Raw genomic sequence first — 13,435 nt, 5'->3', positions numbered from 1 at the left:
CTAAGTTTAAGATAAAAATATTATTTGATTTGTTTTATCTGTCATAGTTATTTTGTAAGTTAAAAATGTTAATGTTAGCAAATTGATGTCTCAGACTTGGTCGTCTCTCTTATAGGTGACAGGTTTCGTTCTATCATTGACGATGCTTGGTGGTTTGGAACGGTGCTGAGTCAAGAGCCGTATCAGCCACAGTACCCTGATAGTCATTTCCAGTGTTACATTGTTAGGTATGTATGCAGATGAAAACCAATCATCTACAAACATTTGTTCGTTGCGGCAGGTTGTGGTATGAATGGCGTGTTTCAGGTTAAAAATACACCATTGAGTTCTTTGTTAAGTCACGTCAGTCTCACCTTTGCAGCATCTCTCTAGAATGCCTCTGTTACTGGTACCCACCTTGGTACAGGTTCTACTTGCTTCCCTGGGACCTATTTCCTCAACCCAGTATTGCGGGATCATTGTTCAGGAGCACATGTTACTTCATTTCCCTTGTTCAAAAAAAGTCTTTGCTGCCTTTCTCTTGGCTGTGGAAACAAAGTCCACATTCGGAAGTGTGGCATTCAAGGCCTTCACACTGTCTTTCTTCACTTACCCTGGGTACAGGCCACACAGGATTTCTGGTTTTGTCCTTGAATCCACCATACATTTTTATACTTGTTTGTTATAATCTATTCGAAAAGAGACATACTGTTAATATTTAAACTTACTGCTACAGTGAGGTTAATTTTTTCATTTTCTATCTTTTTGTTTACTCTTGTAGTGGGTACCTAGTTATTAGCCACAGTTTTTTTTTTATTTTTTATTGGAGTATAGTTGCTTTACAATGTTGTGTTAGTTTCTGCTTTACAGCAAAGTGAATCAACTATACGTATACATATATCCCCTCTTTTTTGGATTTCCTTTCCATGTAGGTCACCACAGAGCATTGAGTAGAGCTCCCTGTGCTATACACAGTGTTCTCATTAGTTATCTATTTTATACGTGCTATCAATTGTCTTTATGAAAGGCTAGCCAGACTTTTTTTTTTTGGTTTTAACAGGTGGGACAATACTGAAATTGAAAAACTTAGCCCATGGGACATGGAACCAATACCTGATAATGGTATGTAATTTTTAAACAATGAAAATACATTTTCAAGTTTTTATGTTACTAATGCACATAGAGCACATTTGTGGTCTTTGAGAAACATTTTTAAATTATTATGGTAACTGTGAGCTTTACTCAAACAAGTGAACAGAATTATGTGTATCTCGCTCCTTAATTCTTATCCTGTTTCCAGCTTGTTGCTCGCTGTATCTTAGTCACCAACTGTCATTTCTCATGTAATTGTGCTTTAGTCTCTTCTTGATCTCCTTCACATAGCCTCCATTTCTCTTTCCTCATCCTTATTCTTTTACCCTTGTTCTTTCTTCTGAGAAGAGCTGTAACCTGACTTCTGTCTGTCTTTTGCATTACCTCAACTTGTCTGAGAGGTAGAGGTCTCTGTTCCAAAGGCCGTCTCTTCTCCAGTGCTTGCTGGTCCCGCTCCTTTGAACTTCTCTTGGACCTGGTATTTACACTTAGTTCATTCCCTCCAACAATTTTAGTTTCCTCCTTCCTAACTCCATTCAAGTTTGGATTTGTGTCTTGTACCTTAAAACAGCTTTCATTTCATTTTCTTGAACATTTTGCTACTGAATTACTTCACTCTTGTTAGACTTTTTTTTTTTTCTTTGGCGGTACGCGGGCCTCTCACTGTTATGGCCTCTCCCGTTACGGAGCGCAGGGTCAGTGGCCATGGCTCACGGGCCCAGCCGCTCCGCGGCATGTGGGATCTTCCCGGACCAGGGCACAAACCCGTGTCCCCTGCATCGGCAGGCGGACTCTCAACCACTGCGCCACCAGGGAAGCCCTTGTTAGACTTTCTGAAGGGGTACCCTTTATATCTGTTGCCTCCCATCTCTCCACTGTCAGGCTTTCTTTTATATTAGTGTTGATTCAACATAAAAACATGCAAGAACTTGTGTCCTTCCACATCCACCATTTTTTTAATTAATTTATTTATTTTGGTACGTGGGCCTCTCACTGTTGTGGCCTCTCCCATTGTGGAGCACAGGCTCCGGATGCGCAGGCTCAGCAGCCATGGCTCACGGGGCTAGCTGCTCCGCGGCATGTGGGATCTTCCCAGACTGGGGCACGAACCCGTGTCCCCTGCATCGGCAGGCGGACTCTCAACCACTGCGCCACCAGGGAAGCCCCACATCCACCATTTTTGACACATGAAATCTTTGTGTTTTCTTCTTGTGTCTGCCTTAAGGGTCAAGCCCTTTTTCCTTTGTGTTTTATTCTCTGACATATCTCCATCAACTGTTGCCTTGCTTTACTTTGGAAATAAGGAGTTTTTTTTTTTTTTTCTCTCTCTTTTTTTTAAACATCTTTATTGGAGTATAATTGCTTTACAATGGTATGTTAGTTTCTGCTGTATAACAAAGTGAATTAGCTATACAGATACATATATCCCCATATCTTCTCTCTCTTGCGTCTCCCTCCCACCCTCCCTTTGCCACCCCTCTAGGTGATCACAAAGCACTGAGCTGATCTCCCTGTGCTATGCGGCTGCTTCCCACTAAGGAGTTTTTTTCAAAAAAATTTTTTTTAAATAACTACACTCTTAAAAGTCACCAGTGACTCCTTTATTAAATTTTCTTTTGAGCTTAGTATCTTAACAAATAATACTTAGCAATATGAAATGACATTTTGCATTGTATAAAGCATATATACATAAGTGAAAACCAACTTTTTTTGAGGTCTTACTCTGCTGCTAAGAACTTTATATGTATCCATTCATTTAATCTTACTCTGAGGTGATGCTCTATTATTAATTTTACAGATGAAGGAACTCAGGCTCAGAGCGTTTTCAGTAACTTAGCTAAGTCACACACCTCTAGAAAGGATAGGAGTTTGGATTCTAGCCTAAGCCATCTGGCACCAACCAGTGCTTTTAACTGCTAGTTATAGCTGCTGCTTTGTAGATGATACCAAATCAATAAAAGCACTTACATAAAGAGATTTTACATGTTAATGAGGCCAATAAGTCTTTAGAAGAGTTATCAAAAGACATGAACAGACAGAAAAATAAATTTGGAGGCATATGAAGAAAAGCTCATTTGCATTATCAGTCTCGGAAAGGTATATTAAAATAATAATATTTTAAATAATAATTTAAAATATTAAAAGATCGTTTTACCTATCACATTGTTAGATTGATATGTTTGTCTTCTTTCTGTTGACATTTTTCTCCTTTTTTAAAAAATAGTTTTCAAGAAACTATTCTCTGAGTATTTACATTGCCTCTTGTTCTTTTTAAAAATGTGCATACTCCTCCATTATCAATTTTTCCTGCATTTTTTTTTTTTGTGGTACGTGGGCCTCTCACTGTTGTGGCCTTTCCCGCTGTGGAGCACAGGCTCCGGACGCGCAGGCTCAGCGTCCACGGCTCACAGGCCCAGCCGCTCCGTGGCATGTGGGATCTTCCCGGACCAGGGCACGAACCCGTGTCCCCTGCATCGGCAGGCGGACTCCCAACCACTGTGCCACCAGGGAGGCCCTTTACTGCACTTTTTAAACATTTCATTTTGAAATAATTTCAAACTTAAGAATATTACAGAAAGAGCACGAAGAATTTCTGAACACCCCATTTTCTCAAATGTTAACATCTTAACACAAGTATAGTGCATTTATCAAAATCCGGAAATACCATTCATACAATTCTAATCTTACCTTTTTCAAATTTTGACCATGGTCCTAATGTTCTTTCACACATTGGATTTCACTGCCATGTCTTCTTCGTCTCCTTTAGTCTGGAATCCCTGAATCTTTCCATTATCTTTCATGACCATGACAGTTTTGAAGAGCACTGGCCACTCTGTAGACTTTCCCTCAGTTTGCGTTTGTTTGATGTTTCCTCATGACTGAGTCCAGAGTTTGCATATTTGGCAGGAGTGTCAGAGAAGTGACGTTGTGTCTTTCTCAGTGCATCGTATCGGGGCATGTGACAGCAGCTGGTCCTGTTACGGGAATCTTAACTTTCATCATTGAACTTAGGTGGCATCTGCCAGGTTTTTCTGCTGTAAAGTAACTTCTTTTCCCTTTGATTAGTATCTTGTGTATGAACTTGGACAACTGAATTTAAATATAGTGTATATTGAGTTTGGTTTGATTTTTTTTTGTTTTGTTGTTGTTCATGGAATCATAGTTGATCCACCTGAAGAATTAGGAGCTAGTATTTCTGTCACTTCAGATGAGCTAGAGAAATTGCTCTACAAACCCCAAGATGGTGAATGGGGTCAGAAATCGAGAGATGAAGAATGTGAACGAATTATTCGTGGTATAGATCAACTTTTGAATCTTGGTAAGTTTCTTTACAGTGACAAGTTTCATGTTCAAGATTTCTTTTCCACAAAAGTATTTTAAAACAGTAGCATAATTGTGGTTATGTTCTTTATTACAATTTGTATTTGTTACTATTTGGGCAAGCCTATAGTGCTCACTGTAGCTCTGTTTGTGAATGATTTGTAGAGAAATATCACTTAGAGGTAATGAATTTCTTGATGAAAATTCTTCCTTCTGCCATTACAGATATAGCAGCAGCTTTTGCAGGTCCAGTTGATCTGTGTACATATCCAAAGTACTGTACTGTAGTGGCCTATCCAACTGATCTGTATACAATTCGAATGAGACTTGTTAATCGATTTTACAGGTCAGTAGAAACCTACTTTAAAAAAAATTTGAAAAGATATTTGGCCATTTAACCAGGTAGAGTTAAGAGAGGTAGTGGTGGCTGATAGTGACAGTGGTGGAGTGGGGGCTGATTAACATCATTTTCTGTTACATTCTCTTCTTTTGTTACAGTCATTTCTTGGTCCTGTGTGTAAGACAGTGTGTTAGATGCCTGTTGGTAGGTATGGATAGAACCTGGATAAGGAGAAGTACCACGTTTCATTCCTCAGTCTTTAGTAGTCTGCTTTTCTTGCAAAAGCTGCTCCATTTAAATATAAAATTTAGTTAATAATGACTTTGGCCTTTGAAAGATTAAATCCCCAGAGTCATCAACTTTTTATCTCTGGCTTCTAGAGCTTTGAAAACTATAAAATTTCCCATTCTCAGTGATTTTTTTTTTTGCGGTACGTGGGCCTCTCACTGTTGTGGCCTCTTCCCGTTGCGGAGCACAGGCTCCGGACACGCAGGCTCAGCGGTCATGGCTCACGGGCCCAGCCGCTCCGCGGCATGTGGGATCTTCCCGGACCGAGGCACGAACCCGTGTCCACTGCATCGGCAGGCGGACTCTCAACCACTGTGCCACCAGGGAAGCCCAGATTTTTTTTTTTTTTTTTTTTTTTGTGGTACGCAGGCCTCTCACTGTTGTGGCCTCTCCTGTTGCGGAGCACAGGCTCCGGACGCACAGGCTCAGCGGCCATGGCTCACGGGCCCAGCCGCTCCGCGGCATGTGAGATCTTCCCGGACCGGGGCACGAACCCATGTCCCCTGCATCGGCAGGCAGACTCTCAACCACTGCGCCACCAGGGAAGCCCGATTTTTTTTTTTTTTTTTTTTTTTAAAGCAGGTGATGGTTTTCTGTATGATTCAGCTGCTTTGAGAAATTATCTTTACAAAAAACTGACTTCTTGAGTTCACATTGTTGATGTTAATTTACCTCTGTAGTGCATTCGTTCAGAAACCAGTTTGTGAGTTTATAGTCAGATTGACTTTCTTAGGATCGATGGTATTTAACACATTTTCTTCATTGAGTCTCAGTAGCTTCAAATATACCTATAGGCAGTGTGAAAAGGGACGGTTGCTCTTTTGGTTTTCTGGATGTGATTAAGTGATCTGTTACGACTTTCAGTCCTTAAATGTATTCTCTGCAGTTCAGCTTCCAATATAATTGCTTATGACTGTGATCAAGTTGAGAGTATTAGAAAGTTATTCATTATAACTTTGCACTTATGGTTTAATTAATATATCATGCTGGCTTAACATGCTGGATTTTTTTACTTGGTTTCTGTCTTTTCATTTTTTAAGCCCTAAATTGCCTATTTTTTACTTTGAAGGAGGCTATCTGCATTAGTTTGGGAAGTCAGATATATAGAACATAATGCCAGAACATTTAATGAACCTGAGAGTGTAATTGCAAGATCAGCTAAGAAGATAACTGACCAGCTTTTGAAATTTATCAAGTAAGTGACCTCATATTATAGATGTTGTGGAAAAGTGACTTTGCATATTGTGCTCTTAAAACTATCCAGTTCTCAATTTGTGCTCTCTGAATTATACCCTTTTAATGTGTTACATTAAATGACATTTCTTTACGTTTCTTCTTTTGTGATTGTAATTTAGGTAAAGGAATGAGAAACTGAATAGTCCAATTTTTTCTATTTTTTAAAATTTTGAAATAATTTTATACTACAGAGAGTTGCCCTATGTATACATATACCCTTCACCTGTTTTCCCCTTAGGTTAACATTTTACACAACTGTGGTGTCCTTATGAAGTGTTAAGAAATTATCCTTGGTACAGTACTATTGACTAAAGTGTAGAATTTATCTGGATTTCATCAGCTTTTACATCAATGTCTTTTTCTGTTTCAGGATCCAATCCAGAATTCCCACTGCATTCACTGTTTTGTTTTCTTTGTCTCTTTTAATCTGTTCTCTAGCCTTTCCTTTCTTTTATCATCTTTTTTTTATGAGTGCTGGACACTTATTTTGTACTGTGTAATTATCTGGCTCGTCTGATATTTTCTCATGATTAGATTGAGTTTTAATCTGTTTTGGATTGTATCCTGTGAATATTCCACACTTTTCTTGCATTTGGAAATCGATTTGGACTAGTAGGATGAAAACTGACCTGCAAATTGAGATCCAGGTTCTAACCTAATCTGTTCTGGTGAACTTTCTGGGTGACTTTGCACATATTACTCAGCCTCTTTCCTTTAAAATGAATGATTTTGCTATATGATCTTGTATGCCTTTCCCCCAGTTATAAAATTCTTTGAAAGAATTATATACTGGAGAAGATAATTTATAAGCTCTGACATCATTTTCAATATCTGGCTACAAACTGGGGAATAACTGATTCTAGCTGTTTCACTCTCCTGGGCTGAATCTGTCTGATGGCTGGAGGACTCAAACTTGTTGCCTCTCCTCCCAAAGTTTCTTCTTTCTACTTCAGGAAGGTCACATACACATTTTCATCTCCGTTGTGCCTAGATACCCCTATTTTATGATTCTTTCTTCTGCTGTGTTTACAGTGAGGTTAAGATATAATTTATTTTAGTTTTTACTTCCTTTTTTGCTTCTATTCTTTTTTTATCTCAAATCAACCATTTTCCTGGTACTCACTGTACAAATATTACTAGTGCTGATAAGTTTGAAAAACTCATCCGTGTATTCATCCAATTGAGGCTATACATATAGTATTTCTGTACACACTTAAATTGAAAAAAAAATTCACTTTCAGTGTTCTAGTATGGTCAGTTGTTTCCACAGAGGATAGAGTAAAAACCTGATATTCTACTGCTTGAAATTAGGTGTGCATAGTTGGGGAACTGTTTGCATAGTTGGGGAAGTGTTTGTATCTTAACCTGTAGTTTGAATATTTGGAGACAGGGACTACATTTGCATACTGTTAAATTAAAAAATTGTCTTTTAGGAGTCAAGACTGTACAAATATCTCAGAACTTTCTAACACTTCTGAAAATGATGAGCAAAATGCCGGGGATTTGGTATGAAGTTTGTCAATTTTATAATGATTTTTGTTAATTTCAAATGATAACTTAAAATGAAGAGTGAAGTAGAAAACATTGGTTACCTAAATCAATTCTTGCTATATTCCAATGAACTATGAAAATAGGGCACTTGATAAAACTACATTTTTAAATGATCTAGATCATCAATGAGGTAATAGCCAATAATTGATATTAAACAAACAAGTTATGTCTAAGTGAATTAACTTGGGTGTGGAATATGTTCTCTTTCCAAATTTGAGATAGAGAAAGGTGTATTGTAAGAAGTACCTTGGATATGTTTGGTAAAATCAGCATCTGAGGGAATTCCCTGGCAGTCTGTCTAGTGGTTAGGACTCGGTGCTTTCACTGCCGTGGCCTGGGTTCAATCCCTGTTTGGAGAACTGAAATCCCACAAGCCATGTGGCACAGCCAAAAAAAAAAAAAAAAATCAGTATCTGAGAGTTGGATTTAATTGTAATTAAAAATTAATGAACTTTACCATGCTGTAAGTACCCTAAAATCCTTCACTCAAGATGGTGTTGAAGTGTAAGTAAAGGCAGATGTCATTGATGTTGTGTAATTTCACTTCATAGAAAATCAGGTTGTTGTATGGAGTTGCAGGAAGGATATTTTTCTAAAAACAGTGTGGTGTCAGTTTCTACACAAACTATTATTGTAGTTCACTGATTTTCATTGGAATAAAAATAGGGATGCTAATATGTGATTTAGGGAATAAGAAAATGTGTAGCATACAAAATGTAGGAATCTGTGGGAGACTCTTTCTGAGTTTTGTGGAAGAGGTAAAAACACATTTAAAGCTCCTTGGGCATGTGTTCTGTGGACATGCACAAGGCAACTTTTGATAGCTGTATTTTGGATTTAGTGCATGTTTACGTTAGGGAATGTAAAGGGTTATTAAGAATAAGAATAAGGGTTGGTTTCTTGGAGGGTGAGTGCCACAAAGACCATCTGATAATCTGTATTTTGAGATTTTGTTAACAAGTTATAACCCTCGTAAACCTAATGTCTTTGATATGCTAAGATTATTGCATATCTAATGAAAATATTAACACTTAAAATGCTCTGATTTTTATCCCTAGGATGATAGTGATCTTCCTAAAACATCTTCTGGAAGAAGGAGAGTAAGTTAATTTGTGTGATTAACCTTAGTTGTTTATTTACTCTGTGTTTTAAAATCAACATAAGATTTTAGGTGTTGTCTTTGAAAAGTTACATTGATATTGATATTGAATATTTTATAAGAGAAATGGGAGAAATCACTGTAAGGTGGATGGCTAGGTAAGGTTTAGTGGGAGGGTTGGGATTTGGACTGTGTCCTCAGAATGAGATAGAGTAAGAAGAGGACACTCGAAAAGTAAGGGTTATTATGATTCAAGCTAAAAATGTAGGAAAGTGTGGCATGTCAGTGGGCTACTGAGATCATTGGCCTGACTGGTGTAGGGGTTGAATTTTGGAGTGAGCAAAGTGGTTGTGTGTGGCTGTTATGTTGGGAGCAGATTATGGTGATATTGTAAACCAAAGATTTTTTAAAAATTTACAGTAGAGAGTCAGTTTCATAGCCAAAACAGATAGATTTTGATTAAAGTTAGATAGATTTGTATTAAAGTTAGGAGTTCATTGCAAGAATCTCAGAGAAAAGGTGGGAAACTTAGTCAAGAACAGTGCTGGCTGGGAATTCCCTTGTGGTCCAGTGGTTAGGACTCCGCACTTTCACTGCCGAGGGCTCGGGTTCAGTCCCTGGTCAGGGAACTAAGATCCCACAAGCGCACAGTGGCGTGGCCATTAAAAAAGAAAAGAGAATAGTGTTGGCTTGCAATAGAGAGGAAGGAAAGAAGATGAGGCCTTTTAATGGGAAAATTAACTAGGATTTGGTGACTGAACCTTTTTTTTAAAATGAGGATTTGTTGGGAGGATAGGGGAGAACAAAGTGGGAGATAAGCTTTGGATATTGAGTAGTTAAAATTGTGGTGTCATCAGCAGTTCTTGAAGCTCTTATGTAGTATAATATGTTAATTAAAAGTAAAGTTTATTAATTGGAAAATGCTTAATAGTGTTATCTTATATTTCATTCAAATGCTGCTTAAATTTAAGCTTTTTATCACATCAATTTTCATAATATGCTGCCTCAAATAACAATGAAAAGTTAAGACTTGAATTATTACCATTTTCATATAATTTCATTTCTAAACAGACTTCTAAGTATTTAGTATCTGTTTAGTATTTGTCATGATTGCTGTAGCAAATTATAAATCTAGTGCCTTAAGCAATAAAAATACCTTGTAGTTCTGTGGATTAGAAGTTTGACATGAGTCTCACTGGACTAAAGTCAAGATGTCAGCATAGCTGTGTTCCTTTCTGGAAATTCTAGGGTAGAATTCATTTCCTTCCATTTTCCAGCTTCTGGAGCCTCATGGTCCCCTTCTTGCATCTTCAAGTCAGCAGCATAGCATCTTCCAGTCTGCCTCTGACTCTTCTGCCTCCCTTGTATGAGGACCCTTGTGATTACATTGGGCCCACCCTGATAATCCAGGACTGTCTCCCCATCTCAAAGTCTATCTACTCTTTTAGTCATATCTGCAGAGTCCCTTTTGCCATAGTCACAGGTTCTTGGGACCAAAATGTACACATCTTTGGGAGCATTATTCTGCCTACTACATTATCCAGTGTGATACTTCATATTCTGTGAGAACATTTTCTAAACTTAGGAGATAAGTGGTGGAATGAAAATGTTTTTAGAGTAACAGATGTGACATTGGGTTTTTTTAAAGAGTGGATTTTTTCCCCAAGTAGATAGAAAATCATGTAATGACACATTATGACATAATACAGAAGACAACAGCTCAGTTGCATTCTTACCATTATACTATACCATACCATAGTGTGACTTTTCCAAGATTGAAAAAACTTCTAATATTATGAATGTATTTTTAGGTTCATGATTGGAAAACAAGGAGCATCAAAGCAACCAATTATGTTGAAAGCAACTGGAAGAAACAGTGTAAGGAACTAGTGAACTTAATATTTCAATGTGAAGATTCTGAACCATTTAGACAACCTGTTGATTTGGTTGAATATCCAGTAAGTTGTCATTATTTGAATGTTTGGGGCTTTTCTCGTTGGTGTAGAGGAGATTGGGGTAGAGGTATTCAAATTAAAAAGTAAGGTGTCTAGAATTCCCTGGTGGCCTAGGGGTTAGGATTCTGGGTTTTTCACTGCTGTGACCCGGGTTCAATCCCTGGTCGGAGAACTGAGATCCTGCAAGCCATGTGGCGTGGCCAAAAAAAAAAAGAACCCCCCCCCCCCGCCTCCAGCAACCAAAAAGTAAGATGACTAGGTTTCCTGTTAACTTTGTCTCTGACCACTAATTCAGCTGTGGAAGAGTTGTTTTACACAGTTTTCTTGAATTAATAGACACCCTTGTAACTTGGGTTAAGACTTAGTTAACCAGTGTTACATAATATAATTGGAGGATTACTAGGCCCAGCCCCAGGAAAACTATGAATTGGTTAAAAGTGTCTGTCTTTACTTTCTAATAGGGAAATTGAAAATGACCTTAAAAAAAAAAAAGATTAGAAAGCACAAATTTACTGTAGGAAGCTTAGAAATTATAGAAGGGTATAAAGAAGGAAATAAAAACTATTTCATATCTTGCTACCAAGTATATAATTTTGTTATATTTCTTGTCCATATGTTTGGATGTCTTTTTTAAAATTATTAATGATTCTTAAGATCCTTGTAACCTTTTTTTCTTCTGTCATTTTGAATATTTTAGAGATTTGATGCACTTAACATTTCTAAAAACAGGAATTGAATCTTTGAACTAATTATTGTTTTTAAAACCTAGGATTACCGAGATATTATAGATACTCCAATGGATTTTGGAACAGTAAGGGAAACTTTAGAAGCGGGAAATTATGACAGCCCTTTGGAATTTTGCAAAGACATCCGGTTGATATTTAGCAATGCAAAAGCATATACACCAAATAAAAGATCAAAGGTAATTTTAAAAGTGGTTTATAAAAAAAAAAAGAGTATGTGTGATCTGTGTAGATGGTAATTTTCTAGTGTTTGGTAGAGGTGGGAGCATAAAAGATCAGTGAGTAGAGTAAGACCACTGTTAAGCATAGAGTGCCACTGCCCAGGCATCTGCTTAGGAAACATCATTTCCTTGTGACACTGTTCCGCTTTCCTCAAGTTTTATAAACAAAAGAGGATTGGTGCGAATGAGGACACCAGTGAAAAATGAACAAATTTGATTTTGATGTATACAGTGAGAAAAATCTGTTTTCTTACATATGGGAATCTTGAAAAGTGGATTGGGAACTTAGTGATAGAGGCTGGAAGAATATTAAAAGTAAGAAAAGGAAAATCTGAAGTGGGCGTGGACTACTGTTGTCATACTAACATTTTTTATCTGAAGAAGAAACATCGGCCATCTGATGAGTTAAGAACACAAGTAGAGTGGACATTCCTAAATTTTTGTTCAAATGTTCTGTGTTGGATAACTTTTCAAAACTTGTTGAAACATAATAAATACACAAAAGGGTACACATACTCTCAGTGAATATTCATCAACCTTTGTAGCCAGTGTGCTGGGTAATTTAAAAAAAACACACAATACTTTGAGAGTACGACTGTAAACTAAAGCCCTTGCTTGCTGTTGCAGCACTTTCTCTATCATCAGTGACTATCACTGCTAAGTAACCATTGTGTCTGAATTTCACTTCCCCCTCATTACTTATTATCAGACTCTGCCTGCATCATTATTTCTTCTCTTAATCTGAGAACCTTTTCATTGCATTCGGTATCCAAATTGCTTATTGGATCAGTTTAACATACAAGGCTAACATGTTTCCAAGCTTGTGTTATTGTCAGTATTCACCATTTGTGAGACTTTCTTTCCAGACAGAAAAGGAATTTCATTCATGTCTTTTTCCCTTTTGCTTAAAATATATGTTTGAGGATACATCACACAAGTCATGCATTTAAAGTGCACAATTGAGTGGGTTTTAGTGTATTACCAAATTTTCAAAATTGTGGTTACATATATATATATATATATATATATATATAAAACATAAAATTTATCATTTTAACCATTTTTAAGTATATAGTTCAGTGGCATTAATTACATTCACAGTGTTGCTCAGCCATCACTGCTGTCTATTTCCAGAACTCTTTCATCATCCCAGACAGCAACTCTGTCACCAGTAAGCAAGTAACTCCACATTCTCCCCTTCCCTCAGCCCTTGGTAACCTCCAATTTACTTTGTATCTCTCTGAATTTGCCTGTTCTAGATATTTCATACAAATTGAATCACACAATATTTGTCTTTTGTGTCTGGCATATTTCACTTAGCATAGTACCTTAAAGGTTCATCCATGTTGTTGCCTGTATTGGAACTTCATTCCTTCTTCTGGCTGACTAATATTTCATTGTATGGGTATATGACATTTTGTTCATTCATCTTTTGATGGACACTTGAGTTGTTTCTACTTTTTGGTTATTGTGATTAATGGGAATACAAGTATTTGTAAGAGTTCTTGACCTCAGTTTTCTTGGGTATATATCTAAGAGTGGAATTTCTGGTTCATAGAGTAATTCTATGTTTAGCTTTTCAGGAACCACCAAACTGTATTCCATAATGG

General features: G+C 37.2%; 1 protein-coding gene across 1 annotated transcript in view; it reads left to right on the top strand.

Annotated features, from left to right (window-relative positions):
* BRWD1 (bromodomain and WD repeat domain containing 1) overlaps nucleotides 1-13,435 on the top strand; it is a 116,081-nt gene that overhangs the window by 87,069 nt on the left and 15,577 nt on the right. The window contains exons 28-36 of the mRNA XM_082625318.1: nucleotides 116-227; nucleotides 1,040-1,101; nucleotides 4,235-4,390; nucleotides 4,618-4,738; nucleotides 6,090-6,215; nucleotides 7,690-7,762; nucleotides 8,866-8,907; nucleotides 10,718-10,864; nucleotides 11,631-11,783. Of these exons, the coding sequence (XP_082481444.1) occupies nucleotides 116-227; nucleotides 1,040-1,101; nucleotides 4,235-4,390; nucleotides 4,618-4,738; nucleotides 6,090-6,215; nucleotides 7,690-7,762; nucleotides 8,866-8,907; nucleotides 10,718-10,864; nucleotides 11,631-11,783 (992 nt within the window). The remainder of the gene's footprint in view (nucleotides 1-115; nucleotides 228-1,039; nucleotides 1,102-4,234; nucleotides 4,391-4,617; nucleotides 4,739-6,089; nucleotides 6,216-7,689; nucleotides 7,763-8,865; nucleotides 8,908-10,717; nucleotides 10,865-11,630; nucleotides 11,784-13,435) is intronic.

Source organism: Mesoplodon mirus (genome assembly GCF_964341445.2).
Source record: "Mesoplodon mirus genome assembly, chromosome: 6".
NCBI classification, from domain to species: Eukaryota; Metazoa; Chordata; class Mammalia; order Artiodactyla; family Ziphiidae; genus Mesoplodon; species Mesoplodon mirus.
The sequence above is the reverse complement of the archived record's forward strand: the minus strand, read 5'-3'. Positions and strand labels throughout refer to the sequence as shown.